This window comes from Stigmatopora nigra, chromosome 17 (genome assembly GCF_051989575.1).
Source record: "Stigmatopora nigra isolate UIUO_SnigA chromosome 17, RoL_Snig_1.1, whole genome shotgun sequence".
NCBI lineage: Eukaryota > Metazoa > Chordata > Actinopteri > Syngnathiformes > Syngnathidae > Stigmatopora > Stigmatopora nigra.
This window is the reverse complement of record NC_135524.1, coordinates 1,439,657-1,459,527: the sequence shown is the minus strand read 5'-3', so window position 1 is coordinate 1,459,527 and position 19,871 is coordinate 1,439,657. Positions and strand designations below refer to the sequence as shown.

General features: G+C 40.4%; 4 protein-coding genes across 5 annotated transcripts in view; 2 read left to right on the top strand and 2 right to left on the bottom strand.

Moving 5' to 3' along the window:
• Positions 1 to 9,790, top strand: part of nrg1 (neuregulin 1) — an 11,683-nt gene extending 1,893 nt beyond the window's left edge. Inside the window, exons 2-7 of one of the 2 annotated variants that reach the window (XM_077737154.1) lie at positions 4,237 to 4,375; positions 6,292 to 6,350; positions 6,437 to 6,536; positions 7,078 to 7,204; positions 7,285 to 7,406; positions 9,091 to 9,790. In XM_077737154.1, the coding sequence (XP_077593280.1) occupies positions 4,237 to 4,375; positions 6,292 to 6,350; positions 6,437 to 6,536; positions 7,078 to 7,204; positions 7,285 to 7,406; positions 9,091 to 9,676 (1,133 nt within the window). In that variant the 3' untranslated portion in view covers positions 9,677 to 9,790. Of the gene's footprint in view, positions 1 to 4,236; positions 4,376 to 6,291; positions 6,351 to 6,433; positions 6,537 to 7,077; positions 7,205 to 7,284; positions 7,407 to 9,090 lie in introns of both variants that reach the window. The other variant, XM_077737153.1, reaches the window with a different exon arrangement.
• The window catches only part of LOC144210464 (uncharacterized), a 20,420-nt gene extending 9,119 nt beyond the window's left edge, over positions 1 to 11,301 (bottom strand). Inside the window, exons 1-3 of the mRNA XM_077737158.1 lie at positions 11,259 to 11,301; positions 10,898 to 11,134; positions 3,869 to 3,958 (exon numbers count right to left, since the gene is read on the bottom strand). Coding sequence (XP_077593284.1) covers positions 3,869 to 3,958; positions 10,898 to 10,984 — 177 coding nt within the window. The 5' untranslated portion in view covers positions 10,985 to 11,134; positions 11,259 to 11,301. The remainder of the gene's footprint in view (positions 1 to 3,868; positions 3,959 to 10,897; positions 11,135 to 11,258) is intronic.
• On the top strand, positions 11,280 to 14,228 carry macir (macrophage immunometabolism regulator). The gene is made up of 2 exons (XM_077737157.1): positions 11,280 to 11,445; positions 12,466 to 14,228. Exon 2 carries the CDS (start codon positions 12,479 to 12,481, stop codon positions 13,100 to 13,102), a length of 624 nt encoding a protein of 207 aa, XP_077593283.1. The 5' UTR covers positions 11,280 to 11,445; positions 12,466 to 12,478; the 3' UTR covers positions 13,103 to 14,228.
• pdzph1 (PDZ and pleckstrin homology domains 1) lies at positions 13,384 to 19,871 on the bottom strand. Its single transcript, XM_077737940.1, has 11 exons — positions 19,850 to 19,871; positions 17,475 to 18,911; positions 17,235 to 17,396; positions 16,213 to 16,377; positions 16,043 to 16,144; positions 15,684 to 15,973; positions 15,468 to 15,625; positions 15,359 to 15,401; positions 15,055 to 15,250; positions 14,830 to 14,965; positions 13,384 to 14,524 (listed from the first exon to the last, which is right to left on the bottom strand). The coding sequence occupies exons 1-11, from the start codon at positions 19,869 to 19,871 to the stop codon at positions 14,425 to 14,427; spliced, it is 2,811 nt and encodes a 936-aa protein (XP_077594066.1). The 3' UTR covers positions 13,384 to 14,424.

Sequence of the window (19,871 nt, the reverse complement as noted above, 5' to 3'; positions counted from 1 at the left end):
TGTAGCCAAGGGCTAATTTCTGTCTTTAGTAGTTATTTGTGTAGATTGAAGATAAATGATGACATATACAAGATACATAGAGGCCTAGGTAGCAGAGTTTTAGACAGTGTTTTGATTGTAATTTTGTTGGCAGACTTTAAGATGATTGGCCAAGAGGTTTTAGAGATGGGAGTTGAGGGATGCTAATTGCTATTGAGTTCTAGCTATGAAGGTGCTTTGGCTAATTTAGCATTTAGGAACTACACAGTCACCTCTAGAGCCAGCCATTGTTTATGTGCTATATTTTTTTGGACAAAATCTTGCAGAAGAGGAGGAGCTTTGTTACAGAAGATTTTGTCAACTAATTTTAGTTATTTTTTTGTAAACCAATTCTAGTTTATTTTGTGTAAACTAATTTTAGTTCATTTTTTTGCAAACTAATTTTTGTTTATTTTATGTGTAAACTAATTTTAGTTTATTTTTTTGTAAACTAATTTTTGTCAATTTTTTGTAATCTAATTTCAGTTTATTTTTTGTAAACTAATTTTAGTTTATTTTAGCTTTATTAATCAGTCTTAAGTAGAAAAATGAAAAAAGTCCAATTAAAAGAACGTCTTAGGATATCTTGCTATTTTATTTTGGTAATACCCAAGTCAAAGTAGTACTACTTAGTACAATAAATCCATTTTTACGCAGAATCAGGCCAAGAATAAAATGGCATCCACCTGAAAGAGTCACAATTTGCAAGTAATTTGTAGCATTTAGTAGGAATTTAAAGAAGAAATGAATGTTATGGGATGATGAGGTCAGGTATGGCAGGATTTCACAAGTGTCCGCTTGTCACCTCTTTGGAATTCGTACTCTTCCCCTCCTTTTGTGTACCGCCACTACTTTTACAAGTACTAACTTGTTGTGGGAAGCCAGACGCCCAACGCTATCCTCTGTAATACCCTAACGTAAACACTCTCTTTTTTAAAGAACTAAGCAGTGAAACTGAGTCAATGGCACTGAATTAAAAATTAAAGACTACTAATATTATTAATATGACAACAAAATGAAATCTTGACTCGAATTATTTGGCCTTTTTCTTCAAATATGCCACTATGTAGTTATTTCATGTTGGATGGTGGGCGGGGCCAAATGAGAACATTGCTTATATAGTGAAATTGCTCTCCATTGTCGCCATTTTGTGTCATCATCAGAAAATGTCTTTTTTAAATATACTGTATTTGTAGAAGATACTTTTTCATGCCAATGGAAGTAAATTTGACTTAATTTATTTGAATACTTATAGTTTAAATTTTCATTTTACTCTGAAAGGTCAACAATTAATATTATGGGATAGTATTGTGGCAAATTGGGGGTACTAAAGTAAATAAAACAACATATTTTTTTAAAAATATTAAATAGGGGTGACCTTACTTTGCTATTTTCCATTTATCGCGACCATATCTAGTCTCCATGAACCGCGATAATCGAGGGATTACTGTACTTGACAAATCCCGCTATAGTTTTAGCGCTAACTTCAACAAACTGACAGTTTTTAGTCCTCTACTTTTGGCTTTTGATGCAAAATCAATCACTTTTCCATCCAGCACCCTCAGCTATTGATTAGCTGACTCTCTGCTTGCTCTTTTTGCGGTCTTAACATAGTCTGGCGTTGATGGAGAGTGCTGGAAATGTTCCCCCTCTAGCGTAAGATAGCTCTTCACATGGAAGGAACCCCCCCAAATGTGTGAGCCACACCCCAATACTGCAACAGTAGACATTACTCCGCATTGGCTCCATGTGCCACACGCTCTCTTTGCTATTTTAAAACGTGGGGCTGCGCTAAAATGACGCCACGGGCTTGATTCGGCATGGGATGCGCCCCAATTCCCCTTTGGGATTCATAAAAGTGACCTTTCAAATGGATGAACTCATTAACATAGGGTTACTTAGCTAATGAACTCGGGGTTTTGAGCTAAAAAAGACATTTTTACGAGGCCTGGTGATACGTACGGGAGGGATGGATTAAGTTGGTGGAAATTGGGAAGGATATGACAAAAGGAGGACTAGAATGAGGAAAAAACATGGAGGTTGCTTATGGCGCAGCTTTGGTGAATGTAGGGGGAGAGACAATGTTTGCGTCAGCGTTTGTGGAGAAAATGTGATTGTGTCAGGACTGAGGTCAGGGAAGAGGACGAATACAGATGAGTAGATGGGACAAAAATCGTAGGAAAGTGCGGACATTTTTTTTAAATTTAAAAGAAAGGGAATCAGGAAAATAAAATGCATGATAATAGACTATTGAGATTCAGCTAGGCACAATTGGTTGTTACAATTTAAGTGTATTTTACTTGCGACCACTAGGTGGTAGCATGCTGACTCTAAAGCTGACTAAAGAAGAAGAATGAGACTTTTTGCGGATGATTATTGAAAGTTCATACCTGTCGATTTAGACGTTTTTCCAGTATTTTAAACATTTTTAAGTACGTTCTTTGTAAAATCGGGCAAAAAGACGAACAATTTACCCCCCAAATAGTTTAAAATATCATCTTACATTGGAATTTTTAATATTTTATTATCCTGACGTCAAGATTGTCGTTATATTTATTTTACTTATGCATTATTAGCAGCAATGTCAGTCAAAATGTTCTTATCTTTCATCATTATTTTATTTTTCTTGCATTCCAATGCAAAATCGATATATAATAATTAAGTTGTTAATAAGCACCAAAAAGTTGAGGGGTAAAAAATAATTAAAAATGCAACAATTTGAGCTGGAAGAAGAATTAACCAAAAGCAATGCGTGTGCTGCAGTGAAAATCTTAAGAGGCAGCCAAAAAGGAAGCCCATGAATAAACCATCGCGAGCTGCTTCAATGCGAATATTCTCCCAGAATTCACTTAAGTTGGTCAGGGAATACAAGAGCGGAAGTTGTAGTAAAACTAGCGCTTGCTACCGCCTCACGCTACTATATTTTGGCCAGCAAAATACCAAGTTATGACCCAATATCTCCATAATATTGCTGGCTGTATTCCTTCAAAAGGCTACCATTAAACAGACACGGGTTGCCACGTCCGTGTTCTCCTGTCCTCATCCTGGAAATTTGGTTAACTTAAAATGATCGTAATTCAATTTCAGGAGCGGTCGCTTAGAGGTTGTAGGAACAATTTTTCCAATTATATACATATATATTTCCTTTTTAAAGAAAATAGGGTGATAGCTACAAGTAGCAATGCATAGCTTATTTTTCAGGTTAATGTATTATCTGGCAACATAGTATTCTTACCTTAATGCTATCAAATGATGAAAATTATGGTCATAAAACAAACTATTTCAACACAGGAAACAAAATGGAGGTGCAGAGACCTCTAACTCATCTCATATGATGCTAAAGAGTCATGTTTTATCCTCAAGTGGTACATATTGACAGATTTCTAATACTAATAATAGAAAGTATTGGTGTTAATATGATACAGGAATCCTAAAATTGGTAGATTAAAATAAGATAGGGATTGGTTGTCTTGTCCTTCCTGCCAAATATGCCGAGTCGTAAGATTATTTTTCGATATAATTGTCTTTTTGAACTTGAGCACGGTTCACATGCTGAGAAAAGCAATGACTCATCATTTTTTTCTGCCCAAGGTTATGCCTGAAAGTTATCCGCAAAAGGAACGCCCTCTTGTGACTATTTTTGTCATTGATGTCAAAAGAGGGCGTGGCCTTACAAAAACTACACTAAATTTGCAAAAAATAAATAAGTATGCATTATCAGACTTGATAACTTCTGTTTAATTTACTCTCAAGTGGTTTTCCTAAAGCGATACAGCTCAAAATTGCTGATGATTATTGCTCAAAATTGGCCTACTTTTCAATATTGTAATATATATTTGACTTGACTTACCAAAAACGCCATTAACTGCAGTAGAACGTCAGTCTGGTTGAGCTCCAGAATATTCTTCTTGCATGCAGATTTAATGGTTTTTCGACCCAACTGCAAAAAAAATCATTTTAACACATTAATAAATCATTTTCTGACATCTTCTTCATACAAAATGTAAACACTGACCAATTACAAGGGTGTAATTGATTGTTGCGTTCAGGACTTTACATATAAAGTACTGCTCTACTTACGAAATGTTCAAGTTGCTGAAACCAATTAATATTGTAAGTAGAGGTAAGCCTGTTTTCCCTTTGCATATATCGTAATATTTGAACATATACTTTGAAATCCCTGAAAATTAATGTTTTTTTTCTGGGTTTGTGGTGCAGCTTCGTCCAGCACCAGCACAACCACCAAGACGTCCAGTCATGTGACGCGTTGCAGTGACAGCCAGAAGAACTACTGCGTTAACGGCGGGGAGTGCTTCACCCTGGAAATCATGCCTGGCAGTACAAAGTTTTTGTGCAGGTAAAGACATTATCAGATTCTTACAAATTAGCGCCTTAGCTGCTACTTTGTTTGTGTGTGCGTTTGATGAGTTTGCAGTTTTTTTTGTTTGTCCTACTTGACGTGATGTCCACGTCCAGCCACTTTGAAGACCATTCATTCTCCCTCCTGCCAATTACTGAGAGTGGTTCCACTTGAGAAAAGCCAAGGACGGCGGCGGCAGGGAAACTAATATGTGGCCATTAAATTAACGCTACTGGACTTTGGCCATTTTGTCTGGGATGGCCGTGAGTGGCAAAAAAATTTGATTAGAAGAACTGCATCAAAACCCCTAAATATTCAGTTTTTTATAGATATACAACTGTTTATTAGTACTTTTTGTTATAAATGACTTGTTTTTCATTTCAAATGGAAACATTTTTTTTAAATTATAGTCAATATTAATATGTAAAACCAAATTTTTTTGTATATATTTATTTTTAGATTTTACAAAATGATTTTTGACCTAAAAACACCCCTAAAAATGGGTTAAAAATGCTATTATTGATAAAAAAAAAAAGAGGAAAATCAGGAAATATAATATACATCTATACTCTTCATTTCAATTTGATCCTAAAACTATTTTCTTGGGCCGCACAAAATGATCCGGCGGGCCATATTTGGCCCGCGGGCCGCCACTTTCACACCTATGCTCTAAGAAAACGCTAGACTGGTTTTTGCAGTTCTGGGAAATATTCTTCATGGGTAAGAAGTACTGGATTGCTTAATCCAGTATGACCAAGGCCAGAGTTTGTTGTTTTTTAGTGACGTTTGGGCTCCGATTTTGAAGGATTTGATCTGGGGACGACGGTATTACTTCCAGCTTTTGACATAAACGATGTGGTTTTGTCGGTTTTCTCAAGACGCCATCTTGGACTCTTGCTAGAGCGGTTTGTCGCCGAGTGTAAAACTGTTTTCAGTCAAAACAGACCAAAAAACTAAGCCTTCTTATCTAAAAATACCAGGTGAGGCGGTTTGGGTACTGCTGAAGGCTTATGGGAGGAGCCAAGTTGTGAGTCATTTCTGGTCAATAATATTTTGAGTGTCTTTCAGACCATCTATACGTTGTCCACGGTCCATCTGATCTTCATACGTCCAAGATTTGACTCCCATATCTGTTTTTTTTTGTTTTTTGTTTTGTTTTCTTTGGTCCATCTTGTCTGTCCTGTGCGTAACATGTCAGTACTGTTATTTTCTTGTCCGACCAGGTGCTCGACCGGATTCACTGGGCACCGATGTGAACAAGCTGTGCTTAAGAAAGTCTCGAACCCAAAACGTATGTGATCCCTGTATTCAGTCCCACATGTCATGACTGGTGTTTCACCCTCATCTGGTTTGGTCAACAACAAAAAATCAATTTCCAATGGTGTACTCTCATTTTTTTGGGGTATTTGGACTCTGTGAGCAATACTCTGAAACTTGCATGTTGCGTAATAACTGACCCTTGACCATCACATTCCACAATGGGGTCCGCTATCTTGTTTTTTGACTCATTATCCCTTACTAATTTGTCACGTGGAGGCTAACACTTGCACGTAGAATGCTAGAATGTGTTTTGGGATAAAATGTCTGACTCGGGTGACTTCTAGGGGTCCGAGGCTCCTCCCCCTGGTCTTCGGGAACCCTCAACTAAGTCGTTATTATCGTTTTAGCGGTTTTTATTTATTGGTGTTTTGGCGGAAAAGTTCGGTGTGGTATTTACATGCACATTTCAGTCTTCTGCTTTAAAAAAAGATCCTTAAATCCTATTTTTAATGAAATTAAAACCTGTAAGTGGACTTTTTTCTGGCGAAATCTGCCTAGCAACACCAGTGATGACTATTGTGGGTTCTCCTTTGCTTTAAGGATCTAATTGGGCCCTTTTTTGTTCTTGTTTGTTTGTTTTTTGTCGAATTTAGGTGTCCAAATGAATTTACTGGTGATCGCTGCCAAAGCTATGTGATGGCCAGCTTTTACAGTAAGTCTTTTTCTTCTTCTGGGGTTTTATTTTGGGTAATGTTGTTGTTTTTTGGGGGGGAAACTGACCGTGGTCTTCTCCAGAAGCCGAGGAGCTGTATCAGAAACGAATTCTAACAATTACGGGAATTTGCATCGCGCTCCTCGTCGTGGGAATCATGTGCGTGGTGGCCTACTGCAAAACAAAGTACAGTCATGCTACTTTTTTAACTCATGCACCCTTTTTTGTACAGCTAAAAAAAAGCACAATTGCCATATTTTCTTGCATATACGCCGTATTTGTGGCTAAAAAAAATGATAACCGGATCAATAGTACGGCTTATATGCGCATAAATTCGACTTGACATGCACAAAACTGCAAATTGACAAAGACCAAATACTATAACGCAAGACAGTGCGGCTGATATGGTTATTTAAATCAAAATAGAGAAAAAATAAGCAACTAAAACATGCAAAAAATATATATTTTGACGTCTATGAATGAAATTCAAGCGAAAAAAATGTATCTTGCCGATAAAAATTAATATGGAGCTGAAATTTGGGAAGCAGGGGGAGGCTTATACGAGAGAAATTGTCAAATTCAACCATTTTAAGGCTATTTAAGGCTAATATGCGAGAAAATAGGGTACTTTTCCCTTCACTGTTGTGTTTTTGTAGAAGTTGCTAGTATCGCTAAAGCAGGATATCTTGAAATTTTGATCGATTTTGCCCGTTATTTTGGTAAACAGGAAGCAGAGGAAGAAGCTTCACGACCGTCTCAGGCAGAATTTGAGGTCCAAGAGAAACAAAGTGTCCAAATCCGCCAGCCGACGACAAGTTTCCAATTTGCCTCTGCAGGATTTGCAGCATGCTAATGTATGTTAGCATTTTAGGACACCAAACGATTGGTTAGCTCCAACACGCTGGCTTTAATTTTTTTTGTGTCGACTTATTAGCCACGTAACGGGACGGCAATCCGAGATGGAGGCGAGAAAGAGGCAGAGAGCACCTTCTCGGCCAGCAATGATGCCTTATCTACGCAACAGCCGACTATGCTCACCCACGTCTCCAGCCAAAGGTAAAGAGAAGCTTCTCATTTGGTGTAGTTCTTATTAGGGTTGGTGTTACGGTTTTTTAAAGGGTTGCTGCAAAAAATGGCAGAGTAAAACATTCTGAAACGGGAAAAAAATGACATAATTGTCTAAATCAAGGGTATCAGACTCGGGTTAGTTTGAAGGCCGCTTTAACGTCAACTTGATTTCACGTTTTAGATATAATATTTAGATTTTTTTAATAAATGGATTAAAAGAACTGGATTAAAAACCCTGAATATTCCGTTTTTTACAGATCTAAAACAATGTTTATTTTAGCTTTTTTAAAAAATATATTTTTAGATTTTACAAATGATTTTTGACCTAAAAACAGACAAAAAATATTTAAAAAATGACAATTATTGATTTAAAAGGGTGAAAATCAGGAAATGTAATATACATCTATACTTTTTATTTGAATTTGACCCTAAAACAGAAAGTCAACACTCATCATTGACTTTCTCGGGCCGCGCAAAATGATCCGGCGGGCCAGATCTGGCCCGCGGGCCGCCACTTTGACACCAGTGCTATAAAGTGAGCAAAACTACCATTAATGTAAACAAACCAAATACATACCCATTTGCATACACCTCCCTTGGGTTGTGAGGGGTGCTGGGGATGTGGTGGAAAAGCGGAGTACCCAAAGAAAACCCACATGAGCCCAGGGAGAAGGTCCAGACTCCACCCTCTTGAGACAGATGGACATTTTAATGTCAACAAATAAAGTTGAGAAGAATTAATGCAGGCACAGAAGCCCCACCCCCCCAAAAAAACAAGAGGACATTCTGTCATTGAAAGAGGCGTGTCTTAGACGTGTCCAGATATAAATGTGCCCCTCCCTGTGTCCACAGCTGGAGTCATGACTGGAGCAACAGTGTGGTGTCGGACACCGACACTGACTCTGTCTCTGTCTCCATGATGTCATTGATGGAGAATAGGCTGCGTGCCCCCCAGGCCCGTAGAGGTCGCCTCAATGCCATTGGTGGCATCAAAGACCTTAGCGCTCAGTCAAAGAAGAGCCCACACATGTCCAACTCCGACAGGGATGTGTCGTAAAAGACGAGGTAACTCATTCATTTCAACTTTGCGCAAAAAGACGACACAAAAAGACAACAACAACTCAAAAAGTGGACTTGAGTCGTTTCGAAGATGCTAGCAAAGTTAGCCCAAAAGTCCCGTCCATGGTGGTTAGCGCGTCGGCCTGACGGCTCTGGGGTCTTGGGTTCGAGTCCAGGTTGGTTCGCCTGTGTGGAGTTTGCATGTTCTCTGTGTGGATTTTCTCCGGGTACTCCAGTTTCCTCCTACATTCCAAAAACATGCTAGGCTAGCTGGTTGAACACTCTGAATTGCCCCTTGGTCACCGGTGTCAAAGTGGAGGCACAGGGGCCAAATCTGGCCCGCCGCATCATTTTGTGCGGCCCGGGAAAGTAAATCATGAGTGCCGACTTTCTATTTTAGGATCAAATTAAAATGAATAGTATAAATGTATATTGAAGTTCTTGATTTCACCTCTTTTAAATCAATAATTGTCATTTTTAATCCATTTTTTTCTCTGTTTTTCATTCAAAAATGAATGAACGATTGCGCAATCTGCACCCAGGCTCCGCCTACCGCTACCTATGTTCACTCCAGCCTGTTTTCCCAAAACATTTACTTTCTGGCATTGTGTAGGCATCCATCGGCCGAGAAGGCCCCGCCTCAGCCGTCTCCGGTCCCGTGCAGCAGCAGCCCGGCCGCCACCCCGGGCTCCCCCCCGTCCGAGACGTCGGCCACCCTGTCCAGCCAGGCCACCTCGGTCCCCTCTCTGAGCCCCTGGGCCGAGGAGCAGCGTCCCCTGATTCTGTCCAAGACGCAACGTCCACCCGACGAAGCCAAGAGGACGTCGGCGCATTACAACCACGGCCTGGAAGCGCACAGTTTACCGCCCAGCCCGCTCCGTAGCGCCGACAATCGCAACCGGCGGTCGGTTTCGGCGGCTCGCCACGCCATCTCGGCGTCCACGGAGAAGCTAGTCAACGCAAACAACGTGATTAATCACTACGGCGTGGTGGCGAACGGCCACGGACCGCGTGCGAAGGAGTTCAGCATCGAGAACGTGGCGGCCGGCGACGCCGAGGATCCAAAGGGTGATCGCACGCCGTTTATTTCCATCGAGAACGCTAAAGCCCTGCTGTTACGAGCCAAGGACGGTAGTAGGACTACCGCGGCGTCGCTAAACGCCGACCCGCCGGCCCTCTCGCCCGCCGCCAACGTCTAAAAACTGTTTCAAGAACAAGGGGGAGGAGCTACTTGTTTCAGGAAGAAGTAAACAAAAAAACAAAAAAAATCACTATTTAACCTTTATTTTCTAATAAATTATTTGCAGCAGAAAGACTTTTGAAGATACTAAAAAAAGCCAGACTTTTATTTTAATGACCTAGCAAATATACAATTTTATAAATTCCAAAATTAAAAAAAAAAAACAATTTGTTGATGTCTTGTAGATGAAGTGCCATACGCAGGTATGTAGCAGTGTGAAACAAAAACAATATTAATGCATAGGGTAGTGTATGAAAATATCAATGGTGCCTTTCTGTTGGGATTTTTAAGGGAACTGCAATCGCAAACAGGGCCGTCCGCGTAATCATCATCGTCCAACCATGCAAGCCGCCTTCAATAATTCACATTTTTGGAAGTTCAGAAGCCGAAATGCATGCTATACCACCCCGAACCACCAGGTGGCTTCACGTCACCAAGCTACCACATCAACCATTATCGCTGTCACTCAAACTTTACCAAGTGCGTCATAACACGGTCTTGGATGAAATAATAATATGTAGTAGATGTACCGTACACTAACACACGCAAGCGAGATGCAGATGTAATCAGTTAAAATGTGAAGAAAACATTGTTGGTCTCATTATGATCACACTTTCTTCATCTAGGACTTGAATATGTCATTCTAAAATATCCAGATTTACTGATTACATCTTTGAAGTTAAAAAAAAAGTTTGTTTAAAGCATCAATAAATAAATGTAAGGCTCTTGATTTCCTTTGTAAAGACAATGTCTTTGGCAATGCTTTTTGAGAATTAAAAAAAATTGCACCACATGGAAATGGCTGGCTTATTATTTATTTAAAAGTACATTCATGCTGTTCTACAACTTTTAATTATGCACAGTTGAAATGTTTGTTTTTCAGGTCGCTTTTTAAATGTGTAGAAGGAATAAATGGCATTGGCCTAAAACACTTTCAATAATTGTATCATCTATTGGTAGAAGCTCATGACTTTTAAGTAAAATTGATGTTTAGAAGACATCTAAACATTGAAAACATGATATAAAACATATTTTCGGCGAGCGGTTAATACAAACAAACACACAACGATGTTTCAATTGGCATCCAGATTAATTAACAACAGCAGGTGCTACAGTGGTTAGCACGTCCGCCTCACAGTTTTAAAATAAAGAGTTTAATACCTGGTGGTTTTGGACCTACCTTTGTGTGTGGTATTTCTTCGGGTGCTCTGTTTTCCTCCCACATCTTCAAAACACGCGTGGTAGTAGGCATTACCAAAACATTCATGCTAGGCTAGCTCCTTGCACACTCGAAACGACTAAAGCCTAGCTATGATTGGTTGACCATCTACCCGCATCCTGTGATTGGCTAGCCACCAAATCAGGGTGTTTCCCACTTATCCTTCCCAAACCAGGCTGTGATGCGTTCCAGTGACCCCTGTGAAAATAAGCGTAATTGAAAATGAATTGAAGAATTGATACAAACTGATGTTATTTACTGCTATAATTTGTAGTACTCAAAATAACCACTCACAAAAACTAGCAGAAACTGAAATACGTACAGTATTTTGGCCATGTCGACGTAGGGCGTGAACGGAAGCCTGGGATTCCCACAATCCACCTGCTCACGTTTGGAGCTTTGTTGTGATGAATCCAAACCGGAAGCGCTTTTCCTGTTGCGGGTGACTACCGAAGGGAGGATAGCCAGAAAGGGAGGCTGCGACTGTCCAACTTGCCGCTGCCAAACAGGTTTCTGCTTCTTTTCCTCATCATTTCCCCCTCTCCTTTTCCCCTTGTCATGTCCCGTGAATTAAGACAGATCCGATCTTTAAAAGGAACCCATTTAATATCCATCGCTCTTGTGTGCGACTCTCCCTTTCATTTACGGCTTTACTCCATTACATAATGTCATTTACTAAACTCCAAACGCGCATCGCAATTGTTGTCTTTTTCATATCTTTGCCTGCTTTTCACCGGGATTTAGCCTTTATTTGCGGTTAAACCGGCGATCTGTTCATTTCAGGCCTGATATTTAGCATCAGAGCCCGCTCTGAACGCATCTGAATAGCCTTTATGTCGATATCATAGCGCTGTGTTGCTTTACACTTGACAAGATGCATTCGAATCCAAACTAGGGGTCTTTTTAATCTAAAATGTAGGCACCTGCACCCCATCCGAGGTTTTATTGCCCCAGCATTTTTTGACGCAGCCTCGCCATGGCGTGCCTCTGCAGATTCTCTTCCTCATCCTCTTTTCTTTCCTAGCCTGCAAAATGTAGCCACCACAATGCAACAATAATTCCATCCGCCATCCTTCTAAATATCATCATCTTTTCTGTTCATCATAAATGTTGCGATCTGCTATTTTAGGGCCATCGTCAATGAATTGTTTTGCACACAATTAGCATTTTTGATGTTGCTTTTGTATGTAGAGACAGAAAGTGCATTTTTTTACCCCATACATTGTTTAAGGCCATTAAAATCTATTCTATTGAAGTCAGATACACATTACATGATATTCCCTGTGCTATTATATAGTACATCATTTGATATGCTTGAAATACAAAAGAGCAGTTCCTTTTGTAAACATGTCTAAAGCCCCTTTATTACTATTTATGAATTGTTTTAAAATGTATCATCTACAAAAAAATATGTTAAAGTAGCAAAGCGCTCTTAAAAATGCTATTTTAGGAAAAGTACAACAATATTCAAATCCGGTTTTGCCAATACGCCAAATTCTAATCAATTTTCCCCCAATTTAATCCACCAGAGCGCCTACCAAGATGGAAGTGGATCTGAGTAGCGTAACCCGAGCTCGCGTCTCCATCCTCCCCGAGATCAAGACCACGTTAAAAGCGGAATCCGAGCGACCCCGCTGCGCCAGCACCCCTTGCTCCCCCATCCGCGGTACCGTGGCGGGCTACCAAATCCTCCACATGGACTCCAACTACCTAGTGGGCTTCACCACGGGGGAGGAGTTACTAAAACTAGCCCACAAGTGGTCGGAAAACTCCCCGGAGAAGAGCCCTGGCCCTTCCCCCGTCCCCGGTTCCTCCAGACCACCGGAGGGCGGCGTCCAGCGCTCTTCCAGGACCTTCAAAGCCAAAAACCGCTACTACCAGCCTTACGACATTCCCGCCGGCGCCAATGGGCGGCGAAGGCGGCGCATGCCCAGCTCCAGCGATACCTTCCTCAGGTCAAGTTCGGGGGAACACGCTACACGGGGTACCCGTGCGCCGTTACCCGTGTGCCGTTTCAAAGGTAAGAGGACCCAGTCCAAGTCCCTGGACTACCTCAACCTCGACAAAATCGCCATCAAGGAGTCGTCAGACACGGAGGTGCTTCAGTACCAGTTGCAACATCTTAATCTGCGAGGAGAGCGTGTATTTAGTAGAAATAAAACTTAAAAGTGCGTACATCACAAGGCGAGAAGCTTTTTTAGAGCCGTATTGGGATGGTAGAGGTGAAAATGTGAATGATATCTAATAAGCAATAAGCGGGTTTCCCTACTTTTTATTTATTCCAGCCGAGATGTGCACATATCACATGGGATGTCGGCTTTAAAATGTACAATGGTGCCGGTTTTACTGCCTGAAGTGATCTGGAAAAGTTGCCATTTTTGGAACTCGGATCTGGATGGAAATCAACATCATGAAGTACTTGCGTTCTATTTGTTGTTTGTTTTGTTGTGTCATTTCATTTTTGTGTTTTTAAATCGCTAATGTAGTGATAATTAATTTGTGGGAACTTCACTATACAGTTTGCAAATCATTTTAAGACACAAATACCGTATTTTCTGCACTATAAGGCGGAGCTAAAAGACTTCCATTTTCTGAAAAGTCAACACTACGTCTTATATATGGATCAATATTGATTAATATTCGTATGAAATTATTTTTAGCATCTAGTTGATGTATAACACAACCCCTAACCACTACTAGTACAGCGCCACCTATTGGACCTATAGGACATTGATTAAAGTGTACATTTTACTCCAGAAAATACCGTATTAGCAAAAAGTGGGTGTAATTAATAAGACTTGAATCCTCCATTTGACCAATTTATGTGCAAAAACAGGCATAAATCGGTTAAAAACACCCAAAATCTTCATATCAATTGAGTACTAAGCACTTCTTTTGCAAAAATAGTGGAATATTGTTTTTATTGGCATTATCGGGCCCAAAAAGATGTTTTTTAGTTAGCATCAACACTGTTAGCTACTTTTTAAATGGCGAGAGAAAAATTGAGCCGCCTTTTGTGTTTGCATCACAATTATTTTATATTTGATCACCTCAACTATCTCAGCCTGGGATGTGATATGCAATATAGACCATAATACGGTATAATTGTTTATTTAGCAGTCCACAGACATTTGTTAACCCTTCCATTCAAAAAGGGTGTATAAAAAACTTAATTGTATATGTATAAAAACTCACCTTTCCTCACAAACCTTTGTTTGTTCCACTGCTCACTCGATGTTAACCGATGACTGTTATGGTACTGATTAAAAGCTTATTACAATCTTACAAACTTGTCTCTTTTTAACCCATAATAACGCCTAAAAATAATTTAGAACAAAAAATGGAGCCAACTGGTCGAAAAGTACCTCCAAAAAGTGATTGGCGTTGTACGTAACATTTTATTTTCTGATTAGTTCTACTTAGCTAAAACACGGTGAGTAAAAAAAATGTATTTTTTTTTTGCCATTACTTGTTTGAAAGCCATTTTTCTACATTCTTGTGGCCTCTGGTGGTCCACCCATGTAGTCTTGAAGGGCTTGACGTAAAGGTAGCCACTTCTTAATTGAAGCTTTAAAAGCAGTAATCCATCTGTAAAAGAACAAAAACGTCATCGAGTCTGGAGTCCCTCCAAAGCTCTTTCAGCAATAGACTGCAACATGCTTATTTATATATTTATTCATGTATTTATTTATTAACTTACTTATTACCTATCTATTTATGTCTAAAAAGTATTTTTCTGTGTCTGTATTCTTACCAATCCATTCCACTTCAATAAAACATAAAATATTGTATTAAAACACCAACATACTTTATTCAAGATGACCAACCTAGCTAGTACAGTTCCTCATACTGATGAATATATATGTATTTTTTTAGAAGGCAAAGTTACTCACCGTTTATTCTCGTTTGGATTCTCGGCACAAAAGTAGAAGGTTTTAAACTCATCCGATGGCGGTTTGAGTTCGATGGCTGATTTCTTACTTGCAAATTGGTGCTCCCTCACCATGTAACCGTGAAGGTAGATGGCTCCTGATTCAAAAGTAAACAAAATTAAAATACTATACACACTACCCCCAAACGTATTCTTAATTATTATTATTTTTAAATTTGTTGCATACCACGTGCACGCGTTGACCTTATTCCGCTGTACAGGTAGAGGCAGGCGTCCTTCAAAATGGAATAGTGCTGCACCCAGGCGTCCTTGCTGTCTTTGCTTTTGTCCATTTTGTGAAGCAAGCCCAGGCATTCGGGGTTTTTGACAGCCAGCGGGGGCAGCGCCCAGTTGTGCCTGGTCACATCCTCCCACACATGGTGCTGAAACACATTGTTAGCCTTTGTCATCACATTGCTTTGCTCAAGGGCGGCAGTCACTCCTGGATTAGGATACATTGATCATAATCCAAACCTGTTCCAAAGTCTTACCTGTATGATAGGATGAATGGCTCTCTCCATGGCTTCCAACCACCTTGAATAAAAAACACAACCAACCTTGACTATCCACCACCAATCCTTTCCATTCTCGCCACAATACCTTTTCATCTCCTGACCAGAAGTGGCACACAAGTAGTACGTCCTTTCCGTGGACGCCGGCTGGCATTTTAGCGCAAAGGCTTTCCCCAACGAGAGATCCGGCCCTACTTCGGCGCCCTCCATCTTCAAAGCCGCCACGGCCTGGCATTTGCCTTCATCCTGCCACGAGAACAGGGGTCAATTGGGGTCGACCTCGACTTTAAGATGCAAAACTCACCCGTTTATGCTTGTAGTAGCAGAGCCAGGCATCGGGGGTGAGTACGAACCACCTCTTCCTCCAGCCTTTGATTAAACCGGACTGGGTACGTTTGTGGAGGTACCCCCGGCACGCCGGTCGGGGGACGTTGGGGGCGCGGCCGATGTCGGAGCCGACGGTCAAGGTCAGCTCCTCGGGACCTTGACGGGCCAATTGGGCCGCCTCGGAGTGAGAAATGCTGGTGACGTCGGTTCCGTTGACGGCCAGGACGTAGTCGCCCACGATTAAACCGGCTTCTTCCGCGGCTCCGTCTGTAAGAGGGGAAAACGTGGGATGGCAACATATCTTTGAATGGGGTTTGGTTATTTTTTCTTTCTTACTGGTGTCGACTTCCGTCACCACGATGGGTTTGGCGTACTGGATTCGGAATCCCCAAGGATAGTCTCCCAAGCCTTTGTCCACTTTGACGGTCCTCTCGCGAACTGGACAGAAAAAAAAAAACACGTAAATTGATTCAAGTCTCATCGTCAGATTTGCTCGATGGACTTACTTGAAACAAGTGGAGATCTTGCCTTGAGACCGGATGGACTGGAAGGTGGTAGTACTTCTTTCTCCTTTTGGTACAGCCAGGCCACAGAGTGGAAAGTCTCTGCGTAAAAGACTTTGTTTTGGTTGTCTGGAATGGCCAGGTCCATGGACGGAATGTCTTCCGAGACTAACAAAAGATAGAAAAATAGGATTGTGTCAGAAACTGAAAGAATCAAAAACGATATAGTAGCTCCATGTAGCGGATGTACTACTACCGCTACTACTATTAATACTAATACTATAACTACTAATACTAATACTAGTAGTAATACTACAACTACTAATACTAATACTAGTAGTAATACTACAACTACTAATACTAATACTAGTACTAATACTACAACTACTACTACTAATACTAATACTACTACTAATACTACAACTACTACTACTACTACTACTACTAATATTACAACTACTACTACTAATACTACAACTACTACCACTACTACTACTATTACTACTACTACTACTACTAATATTACTACTACTACTACTACTACTATTACTACTACTACTACTACTAATATTACTACTACTACTACTATTACTACTACTACTACTAATATTACTACTACTACTAGAAGTCACTATTACTACTGCAACTACAAATACTACTACTGTTACTACTACTACTACTGCAACTACAAATACTACTACTGTTACTACTACTACTACTGTTACTACTACTGCAACTACAAATACTACTACTGTTACTACTACTACTACTGTTACTACTACTACTGCAACTACAAATACTAATACTGTTACTACTACTGCAACTACAAATACTACTACTGTTACTACTACTACTGCAACTACAAATACTACTACTGTTACTACTACTACTGCAACTACAAATACTACTACTGTTACTACTACTACTACTGGCACAGTCCCATCTTGTAGATCTATAAGACAACTCCCTGCTACTATGACTACAACTGCCACTACTAATACTATTACTGCTAGTACTAATAGTACCTGATTCGTCTGCGACGTCGCTGGCGAAGGAGCTTCCTCCGGCAGAGCTCCACTGTTTGCTGTCCTTGAAGAGCTTGCGCCTCCGGGCCCATGAATCATGCGGACTGCTTTCGCCGTCTGTCAGGCTGGCCACTTTCAGGTGGTCCTTCACTTCCAGCGAAGCTAAAAACAGAGCCACAATAACAATTGAAACTACCAATTGCGATATCGGCTTAGTCATTGCACATTCTTAGAACTTACACCTGCTCGAGGACGGTTTGTCTGTCCCCTCAAAATGTTCTTGGCCGTTCTCTGCCTGTTGATTAGAAGCAAAAACTTCTAGCGAGTGTGCCCTCTTGTCCACTAGATCTCTCGTCTTCTCAATTTCCATAGGCAGTGAAAGAGTGTCGTGTTGAGCATCCGACCGTTGAATTTGGTCCTGGGTGCAAATAACCGCTCTCGATTTCGAGTCCACCAGAAAATCACTTGAAACCGAAACTGGAAGGTTTTCGCTTTGGCATTTCTGGCTTGAAAAAGCGGCTCTGCTTTGCCCTAGGCGGTCTTCGGAGGCACTGCGAGATGGCGGGATCACATTAATGCCCAGTTCTACGGGTGCTTTTGGACTGGGGCAATCCACTTCTCCTATTTCTTGTTCAAAACCACTATCTGTCACCTCACTTTGGTCCACAAAATTGCGCTTTTCTTGAAGCCTTCGGACTGCCGCTGCCACCAGGACGGATTGTTTTCTAGAACTATTTGGGATTCCGCCATTTTTCATCAGGCTCATAAAGGACCTGGTTCCCAAGGAACAGGACCCGCCAAGATGCTGATCTTGTCTCCATTTTGGACTCACCAAAACACCGGGAAAGGTCTGGCGTCGTTTTGACGAGGCTTTTCCGTCTTCTACGGTTGGGAAATCGAGAACATCTTTGGTCAAATGAGATTGGTCGCTGAAGGATGAGTCATCCACCTGTTCCTGAACGCCAGATTCGGGTTCAAATCTCTTTGTTTGTGTTTCCGAAGCGATGTTACAGGAAGCCAGATCAGAAACCAGACCTTCCAAAGATGTCGAGGTAGGCAGAATGTTCCATAACGGATCGCTACTAAAAGTTTTGCGGAAAACTTTATTCGTTCTGGAGAGCTTGATGTTCCTGGCTCGATTTGGACATTTGGACTTCGGGGTTTCATTTGAACCACTTGGACTTACGTTGGACACATTCTGTGGACTACAGGTAGGTTCTTTTTGGCTCTGGTTGAGGTTTTTGTCCTCGTTGATGAGAAAAATGGTGGTGTTGATGCCGGAAGAGGTTTTCGGGGCGATTTCTCGGACTTCCAAGTTGATTCGTGGGCCCAAGCAGTTAATATTTATAATATTGGTTACCGGAAGATGTTCATCTAAAGGTTCCCGTGAATGCTGAAATGTGATCTTGACAGGTGCGTCTTTAAAGTTATCCACAGAGACCGACGTGATGATCTTCATCTCCGTCTTCTCCGTTTTTAGGGAATGACAACTTTGGTCCTGAAACAAATTCACGTGATAATCTCGTTTTCGTCTTTTTTCCTTTGGAGGGGAGTTGTCGCGTTTGTCATCCTCGTCAGCATCGTACGGTCCAACTTTTTGGTTGGGGAGATATTCTCCGGCACCCTCGTGGGTTTTGTCAGGCTTGGAGGAAATGAAGGGTACGCTAGAAAAAGTGTCTGTAAGAAAAAGAACGTTTTTATGACATTTTGAACGCTTTAAAAAGTCATATATAGTCAGTTTTGATTTAATCATGACATAACATGAAGAAATATTATTATCAAGATGTTCATTCAAAGCTCTGAAAATGAGTGAATGGGTCGAAACGTCTGCCAAAAATAGGCTAAAACAGTTTCCTAACTGTAAGCTAATGGTATCCGAGTCCAGGTATTTAAATACTGACAAAGGTGCGGCAAAAACGTGATGGCTAATCAGCGGATTAACGAACATACGTACTCACGTTTACTTCTGCTGGAGCTCCTTCGTCTCCTGCTGTGTCGCCTTCTTCCCCGTTTGCTCATTCTTCAATCTGCTGCCTTCACAATTTCCCAATCAGAACGTTTGCCTTCCCAAAAGAGAATAAAGTACATTTTTTGCTCTATTTTGACCAAATTTAAGGATCACAAAATAGAATATAACTCCCCAATACATGTTTTTGTGCCTATACAAAAAATACAGACACACAATTATCAAAAAAGTGTATTTTCAGAAAATATTACAGCCATAAACATGTCTCTAAATATAATGTATATATCTTTAAAAAATATTACTGCTATAAAAGTATAAAAGTCTAAAGACTATTTAAATATGAAGTATATTTCATGCTACTACTTTAAATACTGTACTCACAGTGAAAATAGTTCCTCTTCACTTGATATTAATAAAAAATAAATAAATAAAACATTTTAGTCCAAGTCTTTTGTCTTCTGGTGTCCATGGTTCCATTTTCCAGGAAAAAACATCTTAAATCTCGATATAAATTGACAATTTGAACATGTAATTTCAAGGGAATAACCATTAGTGTCCACACACAAATAACAGGTTAAAAAAAAACTGTTGTCTTACCTTGACATGTGTAAAAACTCCCAAAAATGTCACATATGAAGTGAAGGAGTACGGCTGAAGTGCTGTGTCCACAT